This window comes from Perognathus longimembris, chromosome 17 (genome assembly GCF_023159225.1).
Source record: "Perognathus longimembris pacificus isolate PPM17 chromosome 17, ASM2315922v1, whole genome shotgun sequence".
Classification (NCBI taxonomy): Eukaryota; Metazoa; Chordata; class Mammalia; order Rodentia; family Heteromyidae; genus Perognathus; species Perognathus longimembris.
The window spans coordinates 39265971-39293145 of NC_063177.1; the positions used below are offsets into that span (position 1 = coordinate 39265971).

The window sequence follows — 27175 nt, forward strand, 5'->3', positions numbered from 1 at the left end:
GCTTTGGTTTGCAGTGCTGGGGATGGACCCATGATTCTTGTGCATGACAGCCAAGTGCTCTGGCACTGGGCCACATCCCCAGCCCTGGTCTCTGTGTGTAATTGTGAGCTGGAGAGAGACAACCTGACAGCACATGCAACCAACCCCAACCAGAATCCAAAGCCAAACCCACACAGGCAGCAGAAAACCACATCCAAGATCATAAACCTTGTCCTAGTCAATGCTGAAACCTCCTGTTCCCAGTGAGGGAAGAAGCTGTCCTTTTCAGATGGAAGATGCTGGAACCATTTATCTACACTGAGTCAACATTTGCCTTGTGTCAGTCACTGTGCTCAGCCTCGGGGTACAGAGGTAAAAAATGACACAGTTCCCTCTCAAAGATTTCTCATCTGGGAAGGCCAGAGGTCAATAAATACTGTTGAGACAGCTCTGTGATGGAGCTCCCACAGGCTCCTGGACGACAGGTCCTATGCACATTCACCGCTGTGGGGAGGCTCCTCAGAGAATCTGAGCCTGGCACGTGAGCAGGGAGAGGACACTGAAAACCCAAACTGCCAGCCTTCTCCGGGGTCAAGAGGGGGCGCTGGTGGGGCTCAAGAGCCTCAGGATAGGTCCTGAAATTCTGTGTCCCATGAAGCAAGCAGTTGTATAAGAGGCTTGAGAACGTTGTCTACAATGACTGGCTGAGTGTACACATGAGTGTGCATGAGTGTACACAGTCAGAGATGATATCTCCAACAACTACACAGAACATTAAACAACAGTCACAGCAGACACAGCTTCTTGGCCTCTATAACACCCCTTTAAAAGTTTTAAAAGGAAAAACAAAAACAAAAAGATTGTTTTGCAGTGCTGGGAATCTAATCCAGGGCCTTTGGCATGCTAGCAAGTGTTTTGTTGTTGTTTGTTTTTTGTGCTGTTCCTGAGGCTTGAACTCAGGGCTTGGGCACTGTCCCAGAGCTCAAGACTAGTGCTCTACCACTTGAGCCCCAGCTACACTTCTAGCCTGTTTTGGAGCAGTTAATTAGAGATAAGGGTCTGATGGACTGGCTTTCAACCTTGATTCTCTGGTCTCAAACTCCCGAGTAGCTGAGATTATAGGCATGAGCCACTGGCACCAGGCTACATGTGATCTTTTATTTTTTTTTAATTTTTATTTCTACTAGCTAGGGCTTGAACTCAGGGCCTCATTCACAGGTGGTGCTCTACCACCTGAGCCATAAATGCCTCTATTGTTGACTTTTTCATGTTTAATTGAAAATACGAGTCTCTTGGATTTGTCTGCCTAGGGTGGGTGCAAACCTTGATCCTCAGATCTCAGCTGCTTTGTTTTTTTTGGCCAGTCCTGGGCCTTGGACTCAGGGCCTGAGCACTGTCCCTGGCTTCCTTTTGCTCAAGGCTAGCACTCTGCCAATTGAGCCACAGCAACACTTCTGGCCGTTTTTTTCTGTATATGTGGTGCTGGGGAATCGAACCCAGGGCCTCATATATATGAGGCAAGCTCTCTTGCCACTAGGCCATATCCCCAGCCCATCTCAGCTGCTTTGTGAGTAGCTAGGATTACAGGTGTGAGCCACTGTCAATGAACTAAATGTGTGATTTTTAGGGGGTTTGGGCTGGTCCTGGGCCTTGAACTCAGGGCCTGAGCTCTGTCCCTAAGCCTCTCTATGTTCAAGGCTAAAGCTCTACCACTTGAGCCACAGTACCACTTCAAGCTTTTTCTGTTTATGTGGTGCTGAGGAATCGAAACCAGGGCTTCAAGCATGCTAGGCAAGCACTCTACCACTAAGCCACATTCCCAGTCCCTAATGTGATTTTGCATTTTGTACTTAACAGTACCGTAAGGCTACATTTATAAAATGCTTACTGTATACAAATACTATGCCTTGTGCTGTTTAAGTTGTGAGCTTCTTCTCCCCAAAAGGAACTGTCTTCCCCAGCTAGCCCCTGTCCCAGCGCTGTCTTCAATGCCAATGATGGGAGCAGCCTCCTGGTCCTCCCTCCCACCCTCAGGACGCACAGGGCTCCCTCAACCCGCTGCCCGGCCTTACCCTGGATCCTCAGGCTCTCCTGGTACTGGATGATGAAGTACTCCTGGGTCTGCTGCAGCTTCTTCAGCTCGTTCTCTGTGTCCTGCGTGACCAGTCGCAGCTCCTCAAAGGTCTGGTTGATCTGAAGGTGCTTCTGGGACATGGCATCAGCCAGACTTCCAGCCGGAGAGTTGCCCTGGGGGAGGGGGGAGAAAGTCAGGGCAGCGGCTTGGGAGGGGCCTTTGGATGTAATGCCCAGAAAAAGGCAGTTCCAGTCCTATTTCAGGCTAAGATCCCAAAAGCTAAGTTTGGGGTCATTAAACACCACCTGTGAGAACCAGGGTGGGAAAGGGGAAGAGAAGCAGGAGACGCTACAGAACACAGCCCCTACGCAGTGGGAACTTCTGCTTCCAAACCAGAGTATTCCCAATGGGGTTCAGTTTCCTCAATGTGCCCCAGGTGTCTCCTGGTCCTCCTACCAATGTAGAAGAGCCACAGCCCACATCTGTTCACTGACCAAGAGCCATTCACTGTGCTCATGGTAGGGACACATAGGAAGCACACCATCTGTGTCCCTACTCCAGACCTTCTTGCAGTGGAAGAAGCCAGACTTCTCATGCGCACCCAGAGGCTGCAGGCATATACAAGGCCCACTTGGCTCCAGCCATTTATGTGACCTGGCTCAGAGAACATGAAGAACCCTCCCCTGCGCCATCATACCTGAATGGCATAATTTAAAACCAAATCTCTAAAGAAATACCTATAGGTACACCCGGAGTCATCTTGACAAGGTTGATCTAGAGCGATGAAGGGTAAGGAAGGGTCCTCTCCCCACAACTGGGGACACTCACGTTGTTGGCTTCTCGGACCAGCCTCTGTTCGTTGTACAGAATGTGCCGGATGCAGCGGACCAGCTCCATGGGGCAACGGACGTATGTGCTCTGAAAGAATGCAAGAGCAGAGCTCACTTCTTTCCACTCCAGGCCATGAGCACAGTCTTGCCTCGGGACAGGGAGTGCCCATGGAGCTGAGATGATAGACTCAGGGGCAGCACGCAGCTCCAACTCCAACAGGAACAGCAAAGTGTGATGTAGAAAAATCCAATTAAAGTACAGTTAGTTCTTGCACTTTAATGTGCCTCCAGTCTGCAACAGTGTTCTTAGAAATGAGGTAAATAAGTTTTTTAAAGGCTGCTCCAGATGAGAAACAGGAAATCAAACATTTTTGACTGGGCAATCAACATGACTGTCACCAAGAGAGGAGGACGGGTGCCATATATGCTTGACATGACACCCTGAAGGGACACAGTGTCACTTAGGTAGAATTCCACCTGGGATGGGCAATGTAAGAGATAGCACAATCCAAACCCCAAATGAGGAGCACTGTACCATTGAAAGGTAGGGGGTAGACTAAGAATGGTGGTATGTGCTTGGAGTGCCAGCTACTTGGGAGGCTAAGGCAGGAGTGCTTGAGCCCAGAAACGTGAGGCCAGCTTAGGCAACATAGAAACATTTCATCTTATAAAGAATACAAAGAAAAAGAAAGCTCAAAAGAGAAAGGAAAAGAGGATACAGAGAAGAAGAAGAAGAAGAAGAAGAAGAAGAAGAAGAAGAAGGAGAAGGAGAAGGAGAAGGAGAAGGAGAAGGAGAAGGAGAAGGAGAAGGAGAAGGAGAAGGAGAAGGAGAAGGAGAAGGAGAAGGAGAAGGAGAAGGAGAAGGAGAAGGAGAAGGGAGGGAGGGAGGGAGGGAGGGAGGGAAGGAGGGAGGGAGGGATGGAGGAAGGAAAGAAGGAAGGGAAGGAGGGAGGGAGGACGGACTTAAAGGGTAAGTGCATGATTTTTAAATGTCAATGTCAAAGACAAATCAAGGTTGCAAATGGATTCTGATTAAAGCAGATTGCAAAGATTCAATAACTAGATGCAATATGCAAATGTAGGAGTTATCTGTACCTTCTTTTTTCTTTTTGTTTCACAGTCTTGCTATGTAGTTCAGGTTGGCCTCAGATTTGTGATCTTCTTGCCTCAGCTTCCCACATGCGGGAATCACAGGCATGTACTACCACACCTGCTTGATATTCTTGGTAGTATTCTTTTTTTTTTTTTTTGCCAGTCCTGGGGCTTGAACTCAGGGCCTGAGCACTGTCCCTGGCTTCCTTTTGCTCAAGGCTAGCACTCTGCCACTTGAGCCACAGCGCCACTTCCGGCTTTTCTCTATATATGTGGTGCTGAGGAATCGAACCCAGGGCTTCATGTATACGAGGCGAGCACTTTACCACTAGGCCATATTCCTAGCCATTGGTATCATTCTTGCAACTTTCTTTAACTTTGAAAAAAGAGCTTTGAAAAAAACAAAAGCTGATACTGCAAAACCAAAACAACTGGAACCTGGCATGTGCATATAACTCAATACACAACATGTAACTCCACGATGCTGGGTTAAAGGAGAGAATGAAAGTCTCCACAGGAGTACTTTGTGAAGGAAGAAGCCTCCCAAGGAAGGAGGATGAAGTGTGGCCCAGCCTTCGCACCCACCTTCAGCTGCGTGGCATAGTGTCCCAGCTTGATCTTCAGCAAAAACCCATCTTCCCCCACCTGGTGCTCCGCCTTCTTCTGCAGCTCCTGCACCAGGCCCTCCAGGAGCTGGGTGGCCTTAATGTTCTCCTGTGGATTATCAAGATCTATTGAGTCCCTAGGGGAAAAAAATTACATAATCTGTACACATACATGCACATGAACCTGTACAAATGCAGCCTGTATCTCTTTCTCTCTTGGTGCTGGTGTTCAAACCCAAGCCACAGGCATGCTAGGCAAACAACACTTCAACTGAGCCGCATTCCCAGTCCAAAACTGTGTGTGTGTGTGTGTGCGTGTGTGTGTGTGTGTATGTGTGTGTTCCAGTACTGAGGCTTGAACCCAGAGCCCTGGGCACTGTCTCTTAGCTAGTGTTCTTTTGTGTTTATTTTTTTTTTTTTAGAAATAAGACCAGAACTTGAACTCAGTACCTGCTGACTTTGCTCACTGGCACGCTACCAACTGAGCCATGCCTCTAACCCCCCTTGGCTGGTCCTCTACCACCTGAGCCACAGTGCCAATGGTTCACTGAAGATAAAAGTCTCATTGAGGGGCTGGGAATATGGCCTAGGGGCAAGAGTGCTTGCCTCGTATACATGAAGCCCAATGTTTGATTTCTCAGCACCACATATATACAAAAAGGCCAGAAGTAGCGCCGTGGCTCAAGGGGCAGAATGCTAGCCTTGAGCAAAAAGAAACCAGGGACAGTGCTCAGGCCCTGAGTCCAAGCCCCAGCACTGGCAAAAAACAAAAAGTCTCATTGACTTTCCTTCCCATGGTCCGCTTCAAACTGAGATCTGAAGATCTGAGTAGTTAGTAAAATAGGCATGAGCCACTAGTACCCAGAAAGAGTGATTTTTTGTTTTCTTCCTGAGACATGGTCTGCCTATGTTGCCCAGGCTGGTCTCAAACTCAAAGATGCTCTTGCATCTTCCTCCTGAGTGTTAAGCAGAGCAAAGCACATGATTTCTCCTCATGCTCATTGCAAACATTTTGAGAGAGCTCAACACAGATTCACAAAATGTCTACATGATTCATAATCTCTTAATTTCCCTAGTTGGACTGTATAATATATTTTCATATCTTCCTTTTCTGATTTGTTTTGTTTTACGCTATGCACTCCCCTTTCTCTTTCCTGCTCCTGCTGGCTTGGAGCTAATGCTTCTAGAAGTGAAGGGAAAAGAACGTGCTTTGTGGACGCTCAAGGAAATAAGCTGATAATTTCCCATTTATAGTTATTTCTCAAGGGTGTGAAGGGGGCATAAGGTCAAGACTGTTCTACATGTCCTTTCCAGCCTCAAGCATGCTTTTGTTGCCAATCTCACAAGAAGTACTTTATAAGTAGAGACAGGTGAAGCAATAGTGACCTCTAAGCACTGAAAATGAGACATCAAGGCAGAAAGTGCCTGGTATGAGTATTGACACAGGTGAGGTGCTTATATCATTAGCTGCCAATCTGGGACTGGAGGCAATGTTAACTTTTCCAGTGAACAAGTGAAACCAGTCTAAGGACCTTATTAATTTAAAGACATTCAGCTGGTGACAGGATTCCCTATCTCCCTATCTTTCTTTCATCCTACAACTTAGGTAATACATTGCTACTGGGCAGCACTGAATTCCTTAGCACGCTGAAGAAACTAAACAGCTGTCAGACTGAAATAACATCCAATTACTGCCGACTGGGTCTGGAGCCAAACAAGAGATGTACTAGCTAAAAGGTTGTCATCTCCAAATCTCTGAAGTTAACAACTAATTTCAACCAGAGGCACCAACAGGTGCACTAACATACTGAGACTATATGTCATATGCATATCTGTGCTTGGATCACGTAGGGAAGAATGCCAAAATTTTAATATGCACATTCTGTATATTAAATAAAACAATACATATTAGACAAAAGCCTGTCTGTTCCTCGTCTGGGGAACTCATTCCTAAGAAGGCCCAGTCTCTAAGCAGAAGTCTCACTGAAGTCTGGTTCTTAACTTGGAAACCTAATTCCTGTCTAAGAAAGAGACTACATAAACAGCTTCAACAAGAAAATTCAAGATTTCTCATTAAGAAAAAAAAAACACTGCCTAAAGTGTAGATCTTCTGAATATCAACGTAAGTCTGTTTTAACATTCACTCAAATAAGAAATCGACATGGGAAAGTATATGCTAAATGAAGTCTGTTTGTTTTAGAGACAGGATCATTCTATGTTGCCCAGGATAATCTCAAATTTCTGGATCCAAGAGATCTTCCTGCCTCAGCCTCCTGATTAGCAAGGATTATAAGCATGTACCAGTGTGCCCAACTAAATAAGTATTTGTAGTTGTTCTTGTAGGGTATTTTTGTTTATTTGATGCTGAGGGATCAAAACCAGGTCCTTGCGTATGTTAAGCAAATGCTCAACTACTCTCCTTAAATGAAAATTTCAATCAACAGAAGCTTCCTACTAATATTTTCCTAATCCTCCAAACCAGTAAACTAAAAAAAAGAAAGAAAGAAAAGGGAACAGAAAAAAAGCACTAAAAAAGGTGTACTTGACATTCTCAACTTCCTTCCTTCCTTCCTTCCTTCCTTCCTTCCTTCCTTCCTTCCTTCCTTCCTTCCTTCCTTTCCTTTCCTTTCCTTTCCTTTCCTTCCCTCCCTCCCTCCCTTCCTTTCGTTTGTCAGTCATGGGGCTTGAACTCTGGGCCTAGGCGCTGTCCCTGAACTCTTCAGCTCAAGGCTAGCACGCTACCATTTGAGCCACAGTGCTACTTCCAGTTTTCTAGTGGTCAATTGGAGATAAGAGTCTCATAGACTTTAATGCCCAGGCTGGCTTTGAACTGCAATCCTCAGATCTCAAACTCCTGAATAGCGAGGATTATAGGTGTGAGCCACTGGTGCATGGCCAGAGCTTTCACTTTTGTCAACAACAAAAACGTTGTCTCTGCAATGCTTGCCTGGCATCTTGCAGGCATCCAAAACATAGCTGTGTGTTCCTGTTTAATACTTTAAACCAGCATTTACTATTAACAAAATCTGCTTTTAAAAATCCCAAGAGTTAAGGAGATGGCCCGTGGGATTAGCAGAGATGGGGCACAATGATGGAAGGGGTAGCACCCACCAAGATACATTGTTCTCATAAACTGATTATGTTGAATTGATTCTCCTTTCTCTAACGACTTAAATATAATAATACAAAGGAAAAGAAATCCCAAGAGTTAGCCTATCCCCTCTCAACGTATGACAGAGTTAAATACCTCTTCCTGGATCATACAAAACACACAGCTTTTCAAGTCTTCATCACGACATCTTTCTAATCAAGTTCATTATTCTTGTGCTTCACATAATAGGATATAAAAGCTGTGTTCACCTACCAAGCCTGGCTTTCAATCCACTGGGATAAATAATGCCGCACCTCGATGGGAAAGTGCTGGCCATACAAGGCCTGCATCTGATGCAGGGCATCTCCTTGCAGCTGCTGGGCTTGTATCCACATGGCCATCGTTCACAACCTGGTGGGTAAATAAACAACCATGGTTTGAATGTCTTTTCTTTTTATTGTATTTAAACTATCCCCCCCCCACCAAAAAAAAAAACCCATTGAAGTAAACATTCACAGTTTAAAAGTAAACGATAAGCTGGGCACTGGTGGCTCACATCTGTAATCCTAGCTATACAGGAGGCTGAGGTCTGAGGATCAAGGTTCCAAGCCAGCCTGGGCATGAAAGTCCATGAGACTCTTATCTCTAATTAACCACCAAAAAGCTGGAAGTGGCGCTCAAGTGGCAGAGCACTAGCCTTAAGTGAGAAAGCCAAGCAAGAATATGAAGTCCTGAGTTCAAGTCTCAGTACTGGCACATATGCGCGCACACACACACATAGTATATAAATGTTAGTCCTTTGGATAGACTGAAGATTAATAGTCTTGAGTTGAGCTTTAGCTTTAAAATGTTTTCAAAATATAGACAACTCAGTGGGGGTATGGGAAAGTACTCAATTGGGTCTGTGACTACAACTGAATGGAGGTCCAATAAGCAAAAGTTTGGGGAAAGAACTAAGCTCGTTGCAAAACTAGTTACTCTTTTGTAACCACCACTTCAACAGTCTACTAAATAATCCACGGAGAAAATTTTTTTTCTTTTTTGTTTGTTTTGTTTTTTTGGCCAGTCCTGGGGCTTGGACTCAGGGCCTGAGCACTGTCCCTGGCTTCTTCCCGCTCAAGGCTAGCACTCTACCACTTGAGCCACAGCGCCACCTCTGGCCTTTTCTATATATGTGGTGCTGAGGAATCGAACCCAGGGCTTCATGTATATGAGGCAAGCACTCTTGCCACTAGGCCATGTTCCCAGCCCCAATGGAGAAAATTTTTAAAGAATCATTCTCAAATTGATATTTTGATCAGAAGAATTGCAAGAGACATACTTCCAGTTGTTTGGGAAACAAAAACAAAACAACACAGTAAAAGAAAAGCGAAAATATCTGTAGCATGGACTAAACCCTGTGAATTACCATGTTACCTAAGTAGCAACACTTCCTCACAGAGAGCACAGACCTGTTAGGTAAAATAACCAAGGTTAAACCTCCAGAGGTTTTGTTAAATGTTTTGCTGAATTATAGCCTACAAAATTCTTTCAGACACAAACACAATACATTACAACTAATTTTTTAAAAACATTAACCATTGTACTCTAATAGTGAGTAAGTAGTTTTATTATTTTTTTAATATGCTCTTGATTTCAGAAAAATGGTTGTATTAAACCACCAAGATGCTTCCTCAGACTTACTGGAGACATTTTAACATGCCCAGCAGAGCCTCTGGGATTATCCAGACTGGAGTTAAGCAGTAGCAATATTACTTTATACAACAAAGGACATCAAACCCAAATCTTGCTCTATTTTCCATGAAAGTAGGGTTTTGGATAAGGTAGGGCTATCCTGAGTCCTATCCACAATGACGTAGCTACTGATCTGCACCATTCTCCTAAGAATGACATTACAGTTCCAGTCCAGTGGGTTGGACCTGGATTTTGTTCACTAGAGACCACACATACGCGTGTATGAGGAAATAAAAAAAATCCCTCCTCTGCTTAGTTGTGGCCATCTGATCATGTAACACTGAGCTATTTATGGGAGCAGTCAGTTAGCCAACAATGAGGTGTAGGGTGAATGCCAGTTACCTCTTTTAGACTTGTGTGATACTATAGAGCACTTGAACAGTGTCCGATTTTATTTAGGGCTTTTAGGCTTTAGGGCTGGGGTCACTGGGAGATCATGTGAAACATCAGGTTCAGTGCCTGTGAGTTCACCAGAAGAAACACTAGGACTAGAAAGCTCTCTCCAGAAGCAGGTCCACTTGATAATCATACACCCAGAAGACAGTCACACAAGAAACTGTCATTAATATAAGTCCAATTTCAAGACTCTGAAGAATATACACCAAATCATGCTTTATGAACAATGGAAGAAAGAAGGAAAGAAGGAGGAAAGGAGGGAAGGAAGGAAGGAGGAAAGGAGGGAGGGAAGAAAGGAGGGAGGGAAGGAAGGAGGGAGGGAGGGAGGGAGGGAGGGAGGGAGGGAGGGAAGGAAGGAAGGAAGGAAGGAAGGAAGGAAGGAAGGAAGGAAGGAAGGAAGGAAGGAAGGAAGGAAGGGCGGGCAGAGCTGAGGTAACAATAATCTTCCTTCATAAAGCATAAGGGAGCAGCAGGACCTCACCACAGCGCCCTTAATGAGCAAACATGTAAATGATACCAGAAGACATGAAGATCTCTTGTGTTTGAATTCATCAGCTGAACTGACCCAAAGCATGAAAAAAGGAAAGCAGTAGAAAAACGCAAGAGCTGATTCAACGCAAATAAAGTAGTTTGTTGGTTATTCTCTATCCTTTTCTCCTCACTGATGGCTTTCTGACATGAATCTACTTACTGACTTCACTGGAGTAAAGTCACCATGTGGACAGTGACTTTCTTCTGTTCTCTTGGGCAGAGAACAGTGCTGGACATACAAGAACTGTCTTTTAGTATAAATGTACTGCACATACTGCAGGTGATCTATCAGCTTTTTTTTTTTTGAAACACTGTTTTACTATGTAGCCCAGCAGGGCCTTGAACTCACCATCCCCTGCCTCAGTCGTCCAAGGGCTGGGGTTGCAATGTGAACCACCACTGCGCCTGATGTTCTTTTCCAAAAATTTCAAGATGTGATGGAATACAACACCAGTTTGAAATGCGAAGGCATGAAAATGATGGAGATCTCAATATAGCTGCTCAGTTACATTTTATAATTTGGATGAGTCTAGGTTGACAACGGTCTATTTGTTCCTTAGTAAGATATGCCACAATCTGTCATTTGTCCTTTTAGTTTTTTGCAATTGCACTTAAGTGGGCACATTTTTGTTGTTGATCATGGGGCTTGAACTTAGGGCCTGGGCACTGTCCCTTGAACTTTTTTTTTGTTCAAGATTAGCACTCTACCATGTTGACCCACCAACATCACTGGTAGTTTTCTGGTGGTTAACTGGAGATGCAAGTCTCATATTTTTTCCTGCCCAGGCTAGCTTCCAACGGCGATACTCAAATCTCAGTCTCCTCAGTAGCTAGGACTACAGGTGTGAGCCACTAGCACCCCCAAACAGGGCACATCTTATTCACTCCCGTGTCGCCAGTACCCAGTAGAAAATGGTCCCTAAATATTTGCTGAGCCAGTGGCTCACGCCTGTAATCCTAGATACTCAGGAGGCTCAGATCTGAGGATTGTGGTTCAAAGCCAGGCCAGGTAGGAAAATCAGTGAGATTCTTATCTCCAATTAACCACCAGAAAACCACAAATGGCACTGTGGCTCAAGTGGTAGGGTGTTAACCATGAGCTGAAGAACTCAGAGACAGTGCCCAGGCCCAGAGTTCAAGTGCCATGACCAACAGAAAAAAAAATATGTTAAGTGAATAAACACATAAATAAATATCTCCCATGTCCTGTTGGACAACGATATTACAAGAGTCTATTTCTGTTTTAAGAAAGAAATATCATAGTGATATGCCATGCATGTAAGGATACTAAACAAATTTAATACTTTTTTTGGTGCCATTACTAGAGATTAAACTCAGAGCGCAGGTGTTGTCCTCAAGCTTATTTAGTCGAAGCTGGTGCTCTACCACTTGAGCCACAGTTCCACTTTAAGCTTCTTGGTGGTTAATTGGGGCTAAGAATCTTATGGACTTTCTTGCCTGGGATGACTTTAAGCCAAGATCTTCAGGTTTCAGTTTCCTGATTATCTAGGATTACAGGCATGAATCACCAGCACTCATCTCTTTTATTATATTTTAAAAAATAAGGTCTCACTGTGTAGCTCAGTCTTTTCTAAAACTCATCATCATCCTGCCTCAGCTCCAGAAACCACTGAGATTACAGGCATGCCCCACCACTCCTGGCCTTTCACACCATTTAAGTTTTGTATTAGTAGTTAGCTTATACCCAAGAGTAGAATGCTGAGCCCTCACCAGTGGTCAGAATGTTTTTCTGATCCTAATTATAAAACGTGTCATAGTAGTTATTATCTAAAATTGTGTGCTATCTGCAGGATAATGGCTGATAAACATAAAGTGGCAAGAACTATCTTATTTTGATAAATGCAATATACCTTTCATACATAAAAATGTTTTGGTAAGAGCTAGAAAGTTGACTTTGCTTATGACTAGTCAAGCATGTGTAACAAATAGCTAATAAAAAGATTCTGACGAGGGGCTGGGGATATGGCCTAGTGGCAAGAGTGCCTGCCTCGGATACACGAGGCCCTAGGTTCGATTCCCCAGCACCACATATACAGAAAACCGCCAGAAGCGGTGCTGTGGCTCAAGCGGCAGAGTGCTAGCCTTGAGCGAGAAGAAGCCACGGACAGTGCTCAGGCCCTGAGTCCAAGGCCCAGGACTGGCAAAAAAAAAACAAACAAACAAACAAAAAGATTCTGACGAGTATGACAAGAAATGTACCCAATACCTTATGTATATAACTGCAACCCCTCTGTAGATCACCTTGACAATAAAATTAAATTTAAGAAAAGATTCTGAGTGTTCCTAACACAAAGAAGAGATTTGATGTTTAAAGTGATGGATATACCAATCACTCTGATCTGATCATGACATGTTGCACCGGTGTATGGAAATATCAGTTTCCCATATATACGTTCACCTTTGTAAATTAAATTTTACGATTTTAATGTGCAATAAAGGTACACTAAATGATACAGAATCACCTATTGGTTTGTTTTCTTTTGTGCCTGTCCCAGGGCTTGACCTTAGGCCTTGGGAGCTTGATGTCCTTGAGCTTTCTTTGCTGCAGGTTAGCATTCTATCACTGGAGCCACAGCTCCACTTCTATCTTTTTTGGCAATTAATGGGAGATAAGAGTCTCAAGGACTTTTCCAGCCCCGACTGGATTCCAATCTTGATTCTCAGATCTCAGCCTTCTGAGCAGCTAGGGATTTCAGCTGTTAGCCACTAGTACCCAGTGCATTTTACTTTTAAACTGAGATTTATATACCCATGGAATCTGAAATGACTTACTGAGATAATCATGAAATCATTTAAAATACTCACTTTAGAAAAAGAAAAAAAAAGCTCCCCCACTCTCCAGTTTATATGAATAAAACCTAGAATGTTTTTCTTCATACACGTCAGAATCTTCACCATCATTAATTAGGCTATGTCCATACAGGTATAAGCTGACCTCTGTCTCTTGTCCTACTACTTATCCATCCATCAAATGCTTCTCTCTCTCTCTCTCTCTCTCTCTCTCAACCTCCACTGTCCCACATACAGGCTCTCCTCTGCTTATTTACAGGCAGTTCCGTCTTCACTGCATGACGTGCTGACAAGGGAAGTGGTTTGTATCTTTGGTAAGTCATCTCGGGCTTCTCGAAAGACTGGGGAATGTATTCACTATTGTATCTTTAGACCAGAGATCAGAACCAATTGAGCTCTGCATCGTCAGGCTCCTGAGTATTCATAAACATTCCACAGGAAGCCCAAGCAGTCCTGGACACAGAGGGCTGGTGAGCGCCCAGGCACCCACCCTGACCTCATAGTTCTGAATATATCCAAGGGCAAGGAGACACCTGCTAATATAAAAGTCCCAATGTCTAACCAGTCGCAATGTGACAGGCTTACTGAAAACCATACAGGTGAATGCCTATTACAGTAAAAGATAGAAGAGGGTAGGACTTAGAGATAATCTTGTCTCAATCACACTTTTTTTGGGTCAGTCATTTCTCTTTATCTCTTTTACAAGTAAAATATAAACATTCACAAAGAATTACTCTGTCTCCTCCCTGAAGATTCCCAGAATTCCTGGGACCGGTCTCACTGACATTGTTGTGGGGTGCCCTGATGGTCAACTGCTCCCAATGAACACAGGGCAACTAACTACATAGGTGGACTCCATCTTAGCATAGGGGTCGGGGCTGAGATGTACAGGGAGAGGTTTTGTTTGCTGAACTCATACACATCATTCAAAGCATTTAGAATGTCTATTTCCCATCCCTTCATCCTTATCCACCACAACTCATTGCCATCTCTACACAGGGGTTCATGCTCAATGCACCTAAACACAGGCCTGCAAAGGTCTGACCTCTTAGGCGTCTCCATTTTTTTTCTTTTTTACTTGTAGTGGCAATAGTACTCTACAAGTCACTTGAGAGGTGTCAGCAAGAAGGAGTGGATTCTACAAACACTTAAAGCAGGGTGCCTGGGGGTGCTCATTGTGATCCTTTTACTTAATGTGTTCTAAAGAGGCTTCCTGGCTGGTCATTGGTGGCACACGCCTGCAATCCTAGCTACTCAGGAGGCTAAGATCTGAGGATCTTGGTTCAAAGCCAGCCCAGGCAGGGAAATCCATGAGACTCTTAATCTCCAATTAACCATCAAAAAGTAGAAGTGGGGGCTGGGAATATGGCCTAGTGGCAAAAGTGTTTGCCTCCTACACATGAAGCTCTCGGTTTGATTCCCCAGCACCACATATATGGAAAACAGCCAGAAGGGGCGCTGTGGCTCAAGTGGCAGAGTGCTAGCCTTGAGCAAAAAGAAGCCAGGGACAATGCTCAGGCCCTGAGTCCAAGGCCCAGGACTGGCCAAGAAAAAAAAAAAAATTAGAAGTGGAGCTGTGGCTCAAGTGGTGGAATGTTAGCTAGCCCTGAGCAGAAAAGGCTCAGGGACAGCATATATCCAGGCCCTGAGTTCCAGCCCCAAGACTGGCACCCACCCCCCCCAACAAAAAAGGCTTTCTTCCCCCAACACCTCCAATTTTCACTAAGCAAAATGAACTTTCTTTCCCAGATCAATCCTTTGATGAACAGCTCTTACCATCCTTGCCATCCTTGTCTTTAACCAATACCTTCAGGATGAATTTGAGCTCCTTTTTCATAGGTTATTTTTAATTTCTGAATTCATTTTTCTGAATTTAATTTCTGAATTAATTTATTGGCACAAGGACTTCTACAGACAAGAACCATGGGGAGGTAAAGAAAGGCACTGGGAGTTCTGTTCTCTGTCCTCCGAACAAGAGAAGTGAGAGTTGTAAAGGGTGAAGGGAGTGTACCAAGAACAAGGCTTTGCCACACATGTGCAAAACCCCAAAAGAAAGAGACCTCATGTGTTCAGGCCCTGGCAACAGCACATGTATGCGCGTGCGTGCGCACACACACACTAGCCAGAAGCTGGTAGTTCATGCTAGTAATCCTAGCTACTCAGGGGGCTGAGATCTGAGGATCATGGTCATGGTTCAAAGCCAGTGGGGGCAGGAAAGTCTGTGAGGCTCTTATGTCAAAGTAGCCAGCAGAAAGCTGGAAGTGGAGGTTATGGCTCAAGGGGTAGAGTGCCAACGTTTTTGCAAAATAAACAAGTGAGAGCATGAGGCCTTGAGTTTAAGCACAAGTGTGTGTGTGTGTGTGTGTGTGTGTAAGAGAGAGAACGCCCATTCAGGTGTGTTGTAGCAGCAGAGATCATGCTGCCAGAGAGCCAGGCCTTTACTCACTTTGCCCAAGGATGAGATCACATCTGCATCCTGCTACTCACAGTATCATGGACACACAGTGAGAGCTGAACCATTCATTTATTATACTCCTCTATGAATCATTAGCAACAAACATAAAAATAAGGTTGAGGGTTGAAGGCGTGGTTCAGTGGTACAGCACCTGTTTAACAAGTATGAAGCCCTGACTTCAAACACCAGTGTAACAAAAAACAAGTTAAGTCTTGGACTAGGGATGTAGCTCAGGAACAGAGAGTTTGTCTAGCATGTGCAAGGCCCTGAGTTCAATCCCTAGCACCATAAAGCAAAACAACAACCAAAAAGAGAAATGAAGTCCTGATATATGCTAAAAATATGGACAGACCTTGAAAACATTATAAAAAGTGGAGGAAAGCTGGGCACTGAAAGCTCATGCCTGTAATCCTAGATGCTGAGGAAGCTGAGATCTGAGGATTGAGGTTTGAAGCCTGCCAGGCAGGAAAAGTCCATGAGACTCTTATATCTAATAAACTACCAAAAAAGCCAGACGTGGAGCTATAACTCAAGTGGTAGAGCACTAACCTTGAGAAAAAGCAGCTCAGGGACAGCGCCCAGGCCCTGAGTTCAAACCCCAGCACGCACACACACACACACACACACACACAAAGACAGACACAAAAGGCCATATGTTTTGTGTTTCCATGTCATGAAATGTCTACAAGGCAAATGCAGAGAGACAGAAAATGGATTTGGTAGAGGAGGAAATGGGGAGTGACTGCTAACAGGTCAGAGTTTGGGGAGAATGATAAAAATGTTAATTAAGTTAATTAAATAGTGGTGATGGTTGTACAACTCTGAAAACATACTACAAACCACTCGGTTGTATGTGTATCAAAATGGTATATGATTTGGGAGGGTCACAGTTCCAGGTCAGCCTGGGTAAAAAGTTCTCAAGATACTCTCTCAACAGAAAAGGCTTGGCATGTTGGCACATATTTGTCATCCCAGTTACAGTGGGGTATATAAAATGGAGACTAGCTTGGGCAAAAAAGTAAGATCCTACCTCGAAAATAACCAGGGAAAATAGGTTGAAGCCATAGAGTTCCTACCTAGCAAGCACAAAGCCCTGAAGTCAAATCCCTGTGCCAAACATACAAACAAACATAAAAGCAAAAACAAGGTACGTGATATGCAATTCTAACCCAGTGAAGTTACTCCTGAAAGGAAAGGTGAGCAGTTGTCCCCAGTCCTATATACTAAGGCCCAGGTGGGGCTGACCTCACCCCAGAGCCTGCATCTGAACCCCCTGCACCACACCGCCTGGGTCCTGAGGATTTGTGGTGACCTGTCATATTATTTTCTGTACTTCTTCCATATTTCTGTTGCATTGTGTAATTTGAAGAACAACAATAAGAAATTTGAATAAGCGCGTTAATATTGCAAGGCTTTGATTCTGGCAAAGCTAGGGCTGGTTTGCAGATGAAATAGATGAACAAATGTTGCTTCTGGTCTGCAAAGCCCAAGGCAAGGAGCCAGCACCCAGCGCGGTTGCACATACTAGCACCCACGGATGACTGAAGGACTTGGAACAGAGCGCTGGGAGCCGGGTCCCTGGACATGCTGACTGTGTCACAGTAAGCTCCTATGTGGTGGTTGCCTTGAAGGCCAGAAGAATATTAAATTTCAATAATAAAGGATTATGACTTTACACATTCTAAACTTGGCCTGACATCAAAACTGAAGGTTAGAGTAAAATGACCACATCTAAAAGTAGGTCAACACCAGGAGCCATTTGTGCCTTAAAAAGAAGAAGAAGAAAGAAAAAGATCTAAACACTGCCTTATAAACAATCAGGAAGCCCATCTGCTTTAAAAAAAAAATAAAGAATCATATTATTAAACAGATGGGAAAGGAACAGAAAGAATAAAGTATTTGGCACACACACACAACAACAACAACAACAAACAAGGAAATTTGCCCAAGCAACTTAAAGATGAAAGCATTCTGTGAAGACAATCATAAATCTTCTCGTCACAGCCGAGTCATTGCACACTGCTTTGGGAAGGAGCGAAAGAGGAGGCAAGGGGGCCCAATGAGAGGGGAGAAAGAGAGCTTCTTGCTAAATATAAAAATCAGGCTTTCACCAGTGGGCTCTCACAATTCAATTCCCACCTAAAGATAAGGCCTTGGGGGAAAAAATGTACAATCTCAAAAACAGAGTGGAGCCACACAGGAATACATTATCGCTGCGAGGACCAAGCAGTGACTGACAGTTGTTGGGAACAGGATGTTCATATACTGGCAAAACTACCTCACACGTTCCTTAATGATTCACAAAAGGGAAAAGTGGATAAATGTGGGGAACAATATCCTAACCAAGTGATCAGACATTCCCAATCAAGACAAACGGACACCAGGTGACATGTGGAAAAGAATACAAAAACCAAATTATAAGCCAAGTGCCAGTGACTCAGGCTTAAAATCTTAGCTACACAGGAGACTGTGAGTTCAAGCCTCAGAACTGACACACACACACACACACACACACACACACCAAAAAAACAAATTATCGAGAAATATGAAGAAACAATTAACAATCAACTAAATACCAGAATCATCCAAATTATGGAACTCACATGAATGCCCAAAACAAACACAAAAAGCAGAAGTACTGTTGTAGTAAACAAGAGACTACAAAGCCTATAATCCTAGCTACTCATGAGAATGAGAAAAAAGTCCATTAGACTCCATCTCCAAAATCACTAAAAAAAAAAAAAGCTTGACGGGAGGCATGGCTCAAGTGGCAGTGGAAGTTGCACAAGGAAGTTGAGCAAGCAAGCTCAAGTTCGAGGCCTTAAGTCCAAGCCGCAGCGCAGAGAATGAATGAGCAAGAAAGAGACCACAGAGGCACAATAACTAGGGAAAGCATAAGTGGAGAACATTTAAATATGTCCTGTATCAGTGTTAATTTCTTGAGGGTGGTGAAGGCATTGAGATTGACTGGAGAGAGCTCTTGTGTCTGCATGGTTCCTTTAAAGGAGAAGGGAAGAACATGGTGGTGGTGGGGAGAGAGGCAAGGCAAATAAAACGGCTCACAGTTGGTCAATCAAGGCAAAATCTGAGTGCTGCTTGTTTTACTCTTTCAGCTTCCTATGACAGTAATTTTTTTTAAATCAAAATGAAGGGAAAAATTCCAACAAGAATTAAAAAAATAAATAAAAGCGGTGAGGCGGACTTGACTCTCATCTTGAAATGTTCCCTAGCAGCACATAAAATCTGGACCTGGACTAGGAATGTGGTTTAGTAGTAAGAGTGCTTGCCTACCATGCATCAAGCCCTGGGTTCAATTCCTCAGTATCACATAAACAGAAAATGCTCCAAGTGGCGCCGTGGCTGAGGTGGTAGAGCACTAGCCTTGTGCAAAAGAAGCTCAGAGACAGTGCCCAGGCCCTGAGTTCAAGCCCCAGGACTGGCAATAGACAAACAAACAAATAAATAAATCCAGACCTGTCAGCAGTGGGGTTGCAGCTGGGTGATGCCAGCATCCCTACACATACATTATAGTCCCTGCTTCCTATCCAACCAGCCACTTGAACAATCCATCAGTGAAGAAGTTGCAACAAGACCATTTTCCAGATGACTGAAAACATTTGCTGTAGCCCACAAATAATGACTATGTGCGTTATGGAAAAATAAACACATTCCCAATGTTTTCCTCATTAAAGTCCACAGCCTCCTTCTTACCACTGACAATTACAGCATTAAGTTTCCACTTAGCAAAGTTTGCTTTGAGCAATGTCTCACACCAGGTCAACTCCCAGGAACACTCACTAGTTAAATAGTATAACTACTTAAATTGTATCACTAATGACTTGAATAGCATAATATACAACTGAGAGATACTGGAAGCAATTTAAATATCCAAAACAGGGGAATGGTGAAATCATAATTGATTAGTATAAAGAAGTAATGTGTATGCACCTAAATGAAATATAGAAGCTGTGCTAAAATATAAAGGGCATGTAGACACATCTTTGTTTCCCTCCCTCCTTCCCCCACTCTCTCCTCTCTTTCTTTCTTCTTTCCCTCCCTCCCTTCTTCCCCCTTCCCTCTACCACCCTCCCTCCCTTCCATACTTCCTTTCTTTCCTTTTTTCCTTCCTTTCTTTTCCTTCCTTCCTATTTCCTGACCTTGAGCTCAATGTCTTGCACTTTTGCTCAGCTTGCTTGTGGCTGTCCCTCACTTAGGGCAAGTCTCCAACCCTAGACACATCTTCTTACAGTATCATTAGGAGCATGTTAAATAAAGAAATGTGTACAATATGCATATTAAAGAAAGGTATTAGAGAAATGTCTTCTTTTCTACTTAGGTGAGGGAGTTTGGGTATGCTTTTTTGGGTAAAGTTCTTTGATTTTCAATTTATTTGATTTCATTCAAAATGCAAAACATGAGAGCTGGAGATGTAGCTTAGGGATACAGTGTGTGTTCAACATGGGAAGGAGAAGTCGAGGTATTTTTTTTTTACATAACCATTAAATTTAAAAATGTATAATTTGCGGGGACCAATGGTTCTTGCCTATAATCCTAGCTACTGAGGAGGCTGAGATCTGAGGATTGTGTTTCAAAGCCTTGGCTGAAAAGTCCCTGTGAGATTCTTATCTCCAATTAACCACTCAAAAACCAGAAATGGGGGCTGGGGATATAGCCTAGTGGCAAGAGTGCTTGCCTCTTATACATGGAGCCCTGGGTTCAATTCCCCAGCACTACACATACAGAAAACGGTAAGAAGTAGCGCTGTGGCTCAAGTGGCAGAGTGCTAGCCTTGAGCAAAAGAAGCCAAGGACAGTGCTCAGGCCCTGAGTCCAAGCCCCAGGACTGGCAAAAAAAAACAAAAAAAACAAAAGAAACCCAGAAATGGCACTGTGGCTCAAAGTGGTAGAGTATTAGTCTTGATCAAAAGAAGCTCGGAGACTGAGAATGTGGCTTAGTGGTAGAGTGCTTGCCTAGCATGCAAAAAGTCCTGGGTTCATTTCCTCAGCACTACATAAGCAGAAAAAACTGGAAGTGGCACTATGGCTCAAGAGGTAGAGTGCTAGCCTTGAGCAAAAAGAAGCTCAGGGACAGTGCTCAGGCCCTGAGTGCAAGCCTCACAACTGGAAAAAAAAAAAAAAAAAAAAAGCTCAGGGACAGCACCCAGACCCTGGGTTCAAGCCTCACAACCAACAAAAAAATGTATAATTTGAAATATAAAATTAATTTTCATGGGGCTGGGAATATGGCCTACTGGCAAGTGTACTTGCCTTGTATACATGAAGCCCTAGGTTCAATTCCTCAGCACCACATATATAGAAAAGGCCAGAAGTGGCGCTGTGGCTCAAGTGGCAGAGTGCTACCCTTGAGCAAAAAAAGCCAGAGGCAGTGCTCAGGCCCTGAGTTCAAGGCCCAGGACTGGCAAAAAAAAATTAAATAGATAAATAATTAATTTTCACGACGATAGGTACTACTGAACCAGATTTAAAGGGGCATGCAAAAACATAGGAAGCAGTATTTCCCAGTTTATGAAACTGTCTTACAAACTACGTAGCCTTTAGAGCAGGACATGAAACAGTAAAAATATGCTATTATTTAAAAGAAATGATTTTCTAACACTTTCAAATACACCAATTAAACGTACTTTCTTGAAGTGACTGAAGACTCTTCATAGCTATGGTTAATTTGTAATTCTAACATCTATTTGTGGATCTCTTCTCATCTCTGGTGTAACTAAACTAACTATAAAAACAACAAAATACAAAGAAAACCACTTATAACAGTACAATAATTCCTTTAAAAGATAGATGGATGGATGGGTGGGTGGGTAGACAGATAGATAGACAGACAGATACAGACAGACAGATAGACAGACAGCTTCCTGCACCTGGAATGCCACCCCTGGATATGACAAGCCTGCATGAAGGCCCTGGAAAGTTCAAGCTCAACAATTCAAGGCCTCCAGAAAGCTGTTGGGACAAGAGGAAATCACAGAAACCCTAAGCTAGTTCCTAACCTAGCTCTTACTCAAAGGCCAAAGAACTGGCAGGAATTGTGCCAGCTTTACTTACTTATTTGGACAATCGAGGCAGAGGCTCCTTAGATTGTTCAGTCACAGGGAGGTTGGGCTAAGGAAGCCCTCGGATGACTTTCCTGCCATCTCATATGCTCAGCACTGCAAACCACTGCCCGGCAACCTCTGCCATTGACAGTAACTCCAGGAAAGAGACCAATAATAGAATGGAAAAGCACATTTAGCCACTGAGCCCAAACCAAATGCAGAATATGGCATTTCGCCCTCTTTTCTAACAGCCATGTTCTGTGCACTTACTCTGAATTATCTAACTTCATTTTTGCCTAAAGACAGTATGTAAGTAACTTGTAAGAATATAAAACCTTGCACCTAACAAGATTAAAAATTAGCCTAAATATATTTTGGTTAAAATAGCAAAATACTACAATATCTTCCTTGAAAAAGAAATGCTTCATGGGCTAATTCCTTTGCTTACTAGGAGGTATTCCACTTACGCAGCATGAATAAACCTTTCTTTCTTCTTCTATTTATTTATTTATTTATTTATTTATTTCCTTACTTGCAGTAGTGGGGTTTGAACTCAGTTCCTTTTGTTCAGGTGGTGCTCTGCCATCTGAGTCATGCTTTCTGTCCTGTGCTTTTTTTTTTTTTTTTTTTTTTGCCAGTCCTGGAGCTTGAACTCCGCCTGAGCACTGTCCCTGAGCTTCTTTTTTGCTCACAGCTAGCACTCTACCATTTGAGCCACAGCACCACTTCTGGCTTTTTCTGTGTATGTGGTGCTGAGGACTCGAACCCAGGGCTTCATGCATGGTAGTCAAGCACACTACCACTACGCCCACATTCCCAGCCCCATCCTGTCCTGCTTTTTTTTGCTGGATATTTTGGAGATGGGATTTGATAAACTTTTTGCCTTAGCTGGCTTCTAATTATGATTTTCTGGATCTCAGCCCCCTGAGTACGTAGTATTACATATGAGCCACCGGCTCCTAGCTCTGATTGAATACAGCATTCGGTACACAATCCCAGCACTATCAAGTAGTTCAGTAAAACAAGTCCTGTAGAAAAAGTAGACCCAACGAGTAGAGTAGAACACTTGCCTAGCATGCCTGAGGCATGCTATCTCCCTACCCACCCCACCCCCCAAAAAGAGAAAAACTAAAACAACAACAACTCATTCTAATTCTGGGACAAAATAACATTTGAATAAGAGCTTGTGTCTTAGAAATCTACAAGTTTATCCTGTCAGGGAAAACAAAAAGTTTATTTAGGTATATGAAACAATACAGTTATCAGGACATTTAGTGTTCCCATGAATTAAAAATTGTACCAACCAGGTGTCCTCATATACTGCACCATTAACACTAGGTCTTGACAATCAAAAGCAGCCACGTTTGCCAAAACTGACTATTCTGAAAAACATGTTTGCTCTTTCTACACTTGTACTAGGATATCTGAACACAACTTAGGTCCGTGAACCCGAGTGCCCGCTCCTTACTGCCCAGCACTCAAGCTCCCATGTCTTAACTAAACAGCTCGTGGCCCCGGCAGCAGCGGCCGAACCCTCTGTGCATGTGCGCGTTTACAGGCTGCACTGCTACAGGAAGAACCAAAGAGCAGCGATTTCCTTCCGAAAGGTCAGCTGCCTCCAACAGCCCAAACAGAAAGCAGTAAATTCTTGCCAACTTCCTCTCCTGCCTCTGCAGCTAGTACGCAACAGCATTTGGTTTCCAGTAAAGCTCCAAAGAAAAACAAAGCCAATGTGAGACTCAGAGCCCATGCTATCTAAGTATATATCACTAGCCTAAGTTAGAGGCGGCCACGATCACGTGAGCTACACAGTTGAAACGGCAGAAGAAGTGTGACAGATCGCCAGGCTAGCCTGAGCTTACATATGAGGGAAAAGAACAGGCCTCCCTAGATTCTCACGCAAATGTTCCACAAGCCTCCATCTAGAAGATAGTATCTTGATGATAATAAGTGCAACATATTAGGGCTCTAGTTGACTGGCATTTTAAAATACATTTTCAGCCATTCTTCTTCTCAAACGAAAAACAGCTGTCTCATATTTTAAGTCCTTCACGAGCCTCAGTGCTGACAACCAATGAATATATAGTATCCTAGGTCAAGGCATGGAGAAAAGACATATAAAACAAATAACCAAATGGGAAAAGGCCTTGGAAAGAAAACAAGATTTAAAATTCTTCTTTGGGTAGCAAACATGGAATAATATTGAAGACTCTACATCAGCCCCTGCCCCCTCCCAAAGGAACAACACTATATTCTTTCATGGACTTGCTAAAATCAAGAGAACGTTAAATGACAAGAAAGACTACAATTTTCCTAGAGGCGGCCACATTAGGTCCTTCTGAGTATCAAAGTGAAGGAAGGGAAAATGAAGGTTTAAAATTTTCTCAACCGGATCCATTCCTGCCTTAACTGTCTACATACAACTTGTACGAGGCTGTGATAGGTCCCTGCGCTGGGCCACCGCGGGCCATGGGGCTCAGTGTGGTTTCTATCACGTCACTGGCAGGTTGTGGTGGCAACAGAGACACCAGGCCTTTTGAGAGACAAGCCCTTGTTCTAAGCAGTCTGGGCTTTGATGGTGGAAAACGCTTCACTCCTGTCTGAAAACACTCTGAGTTTGACATGAAGAGAATTTAGGGTTCAAGGAAAAACTTCTGAGTGTATTGCTGAGGCCAAATCAAGCTGCGCATTAGAAACTGTTTCATGGTTGGACACAAATTAAATGACTTAAGTTTCCAAGTGTTTCCTGTGCTTAACTGCCAAACCTTACACAGTACCAAAGGGATTAGCAACAGAGATGAGAAGAAAGCTTTAGTACTGTGGGCAGAGGAACAGGAGTGAGAGTTCAGAAGGAAGGAGTTATTGTCATAGGTCATACATGGTTGTGTGCACTTTATAGATGTCCTTGCTGAGGCCTCTCAAGGCAATGCTAGTATCTTCCCTATGCTACAATGGGCCTCAAGTCCTGCAGCAGGGAAGTAAAGGGACTGGTGACTCACGGGGGGAGATCTACTTGCATCAGGCACATAGCTGTGTGTGTGTGTGCATGCGCGCGTGCGCGCATCCGCACACCAGACCTTGGGCTTGAACTCAGGGCCTAGGAATTGTCTCTCAGGTTTTTTGCTCAAAGCTAATGCTCTACTACTTGAGTCACAGCTCCACTTCTGGCTTTTTTTGGTGGTTAATTGGAGATTGAGTCTCACAGATTTTCCTGCCCAGGTTGACTTCAAACTCTGATCCTCAGATCTCAGCCTCCTGAGTAGCTAGGATTACAAGGATTATAAGCCGCTGGTGCCCAGTTTACAGCTTTACTTAGAAACCCTCACCTAGCCAAATGCCTTTTCCCTGACAGTGTACCTACAGCTGAAGACTATGACAAAAGCTACTAAGTGAAACATCACCAAGTACAACTCTCAAATACAAAAGCTTACCTTACAATCCAAAACAAAATATTTCACATGATATGCCCTCCCCAAAGTGTTGCAAGAACCAGGATGACAAGTCTTCCAACACAACCAATGGGAGCCATGGAGGGTTTGGTGATTTGCCTTCACTCTTCTACATCCATTAGAAGTTGGCTAAGGGGCTGGGAATGTGGCTTAGCGGTAGAGTGCTTGCCTAGGTTCAATTCCTCAGCACCACATAAACAGAAAAGGCCAGAAGTGGTGCTGTGGCTCAAGAGGTAGAGTGCTAGCCTTGAACAAAAAGAAGCCAGGGACAGTGCTCAGGTCCTGAGTCCAAGAGCCAAGACTGGCAAAAAAAAGAAGTTGGCTAAAAGTTTGAGATTATAAAGGGGGGGAGGGAGGAGGAGGAGGAGGAGAGAGGAGGAGGAGGAGGAGGAGGAGGAGGAGGAGGAGGAGGAGGAGGAGGAGGAGGAGGGAGAGAGGAGGAGGAGGAGGAGGAGGGGGAGGAAGGGGAGGAGGGGGAGGAGGGGGAGGAGGGGGAGGAGGAGGAGGAGGAGGAGGAGGAGGAGGAGGAGGAGGAGGAGGAGGAGGAGGAGGAGGAGGAGGAGGAGGAGGAGGAGGAGGAGGATCAGAACTGTCCCAGGGGTGGGTGATTTTTCCAATAAGGCCAAAAACCTAGAATCCTGGCCACGTGTGGTCAGAATGAGCAATGTGCTATTTCCTGTAAGCAGCAGGTAGGTGATACTTGTCACATTCCTTGTTGGGTTTTCAGTAGTTACATTATTATCTGTCTCCAATATTGATCATTCCTAAACTGTGGTTTTCTAATGGCAGAAAAACTCTCTCAGAAAGGGACAATATCATTCACATGATATGTGAAATATTCCAGGAGACAGTTATGATGGGATGGTGACAGTAATCCAGGCTCAATTTATCTAAGGCTGAAGCACACAGGAAGCGAAAGGGATGAACACCTTATCTGCAGGAGGTATGAACAATAAATCCCTGTGGACATTCACGAACATCAATATGAAAGTTGCAGAAGTGTCCATGTACTATAGTCAGTGTACACTAACTACCAATTGAGTGCTGGGCGACTCTGTGGGTTCTCCAAGCCAGGTGACAGAGATGCACACCCGGAAGACAGCTTCTGGAGGTTATAGCGTGTGTAGTGTGTGTGTCAAGGAGAAATCGGGATGAGGATACCAAAGCAATCATTTGATGCTCAACTAACAGACTGTATGCCATCCCACAGTGAGAACCACACTGCCTTCACTTTGATTTCACATTTGGTATATGGTAGGTATTCACTAATTGTTTGTTAAAGACAATTTTGATGGACTTGCATGTGACAAAAAAAAAAAAGAACCTAAATAGGGGGAACTAGATGGTAGGTCAATTATTTCCTTCCTTATGTTATTTTGAACACCATGGCGGTCATTAACTTGAATCTTTTTTACAGGAATAATGAGAGTGAATCACATTTGATCACAACTAATGGAGGTTTTGACTCATCATGGAGGTTAATCAAGGTAAGTCTATTCGCACATTGTACCATCCATAAACATCATGACAAGTTTGTGAAGTAGCGCTAGCACCTCGTTGCAGCAATTCCAAAGAGAAGAATTACATGAAATATGACGATGCAGATACAAGCTGAACTTCCAAAGAAAGCCTCGTCTCCAGGCAGACAAAACTGTTTCCTTTAATTATGTCTTCAGAAAGAAATGGAGTATAAATGGAAAGCACATCATTTATCAACAACCCGCTCCCTCGGTTACCATGTGTGCCACTAAATGCCACCCTGAAGGATTTATTATTGTGCCAAAACAAGATGATGAGGCTCTACCTCCAGAGTAGAACGTTAGAAGGATGACTCAGGACTGATACATACAAAAACTTGGTTTATTTTCTTTTCTATCTCCCAAGAGTTCTTCAACTGCAGGACAGAATGCCAACTCAAGATGGTATGTCGATAAATACAGCCACCTTTAGTTTCAGACTCTGTTTCATTCAAGATGTATTTTCAAATGTGGCAAAGTAAATTTAGAATGAAAATACCATCTTGACTTTCCATGGATGTCCCCCTATCCCTGCCAAAAATGACAAGCTGCT

The 27175-nt window shown here is 43.7% G+C and overlaps 1 protein-coding gene and 1 long non-coding RNA gene across 7 annotated transcripts in view; one reads left to right on the plus strand and one right to left on the minus strand.

The window, feature by feature from the left end:
* Stat5b (signal transducer and activator of transcription 5B) overlaps window positions 1–27175 on the minus strand; it is a 69114-nt gene that overhangs the window by 19453 nt on the left and 22486 nt on the right. The window contains exons 1-5 of one of the 6 annotated variants that reach the window (XM_048365001.1): window positions 22961–23120; window positions 7986–8082; window positions 4561–4717; window positions 2882–2971; window positions 2052–2226 (exon numbers count right to left, since the gene is read on the minus strand). In XM_048365001.1, coding sequence (XP_048220958.1) covers window positions 2052–2226; window positions 2882–2971; window positions 4561–4717; window positions 7986–8082; window positions 22961–22985 — 544 coding nt within the window. In that variant the 5' untranslated portion in view covers window positions 22986–23120. Of the gene's footprint in view, window positions 1–2051; window positions 2227–2881; window positions 2972–4560; window positions 4718–7944; window positions 8083–9087; window positions 9106–22960; window positions 23121–27175 lie in introns of those variants that run through there. The other 5 variants (XM_048365000.1, XM_048364999.1, XM_048365002.1 and 2 more) reach the window with 5 other exon arrangements.
* On the plus strand, window positions 23423–23675 carry LOC125365133. Its single transcript, XR_007213652.1, has 2 exons — window positions 23423–23455; window positions 23487–23675. It is a non-coding gene; the product is annotated as an uncharacterized LOC125365133 (long non-coding RNA).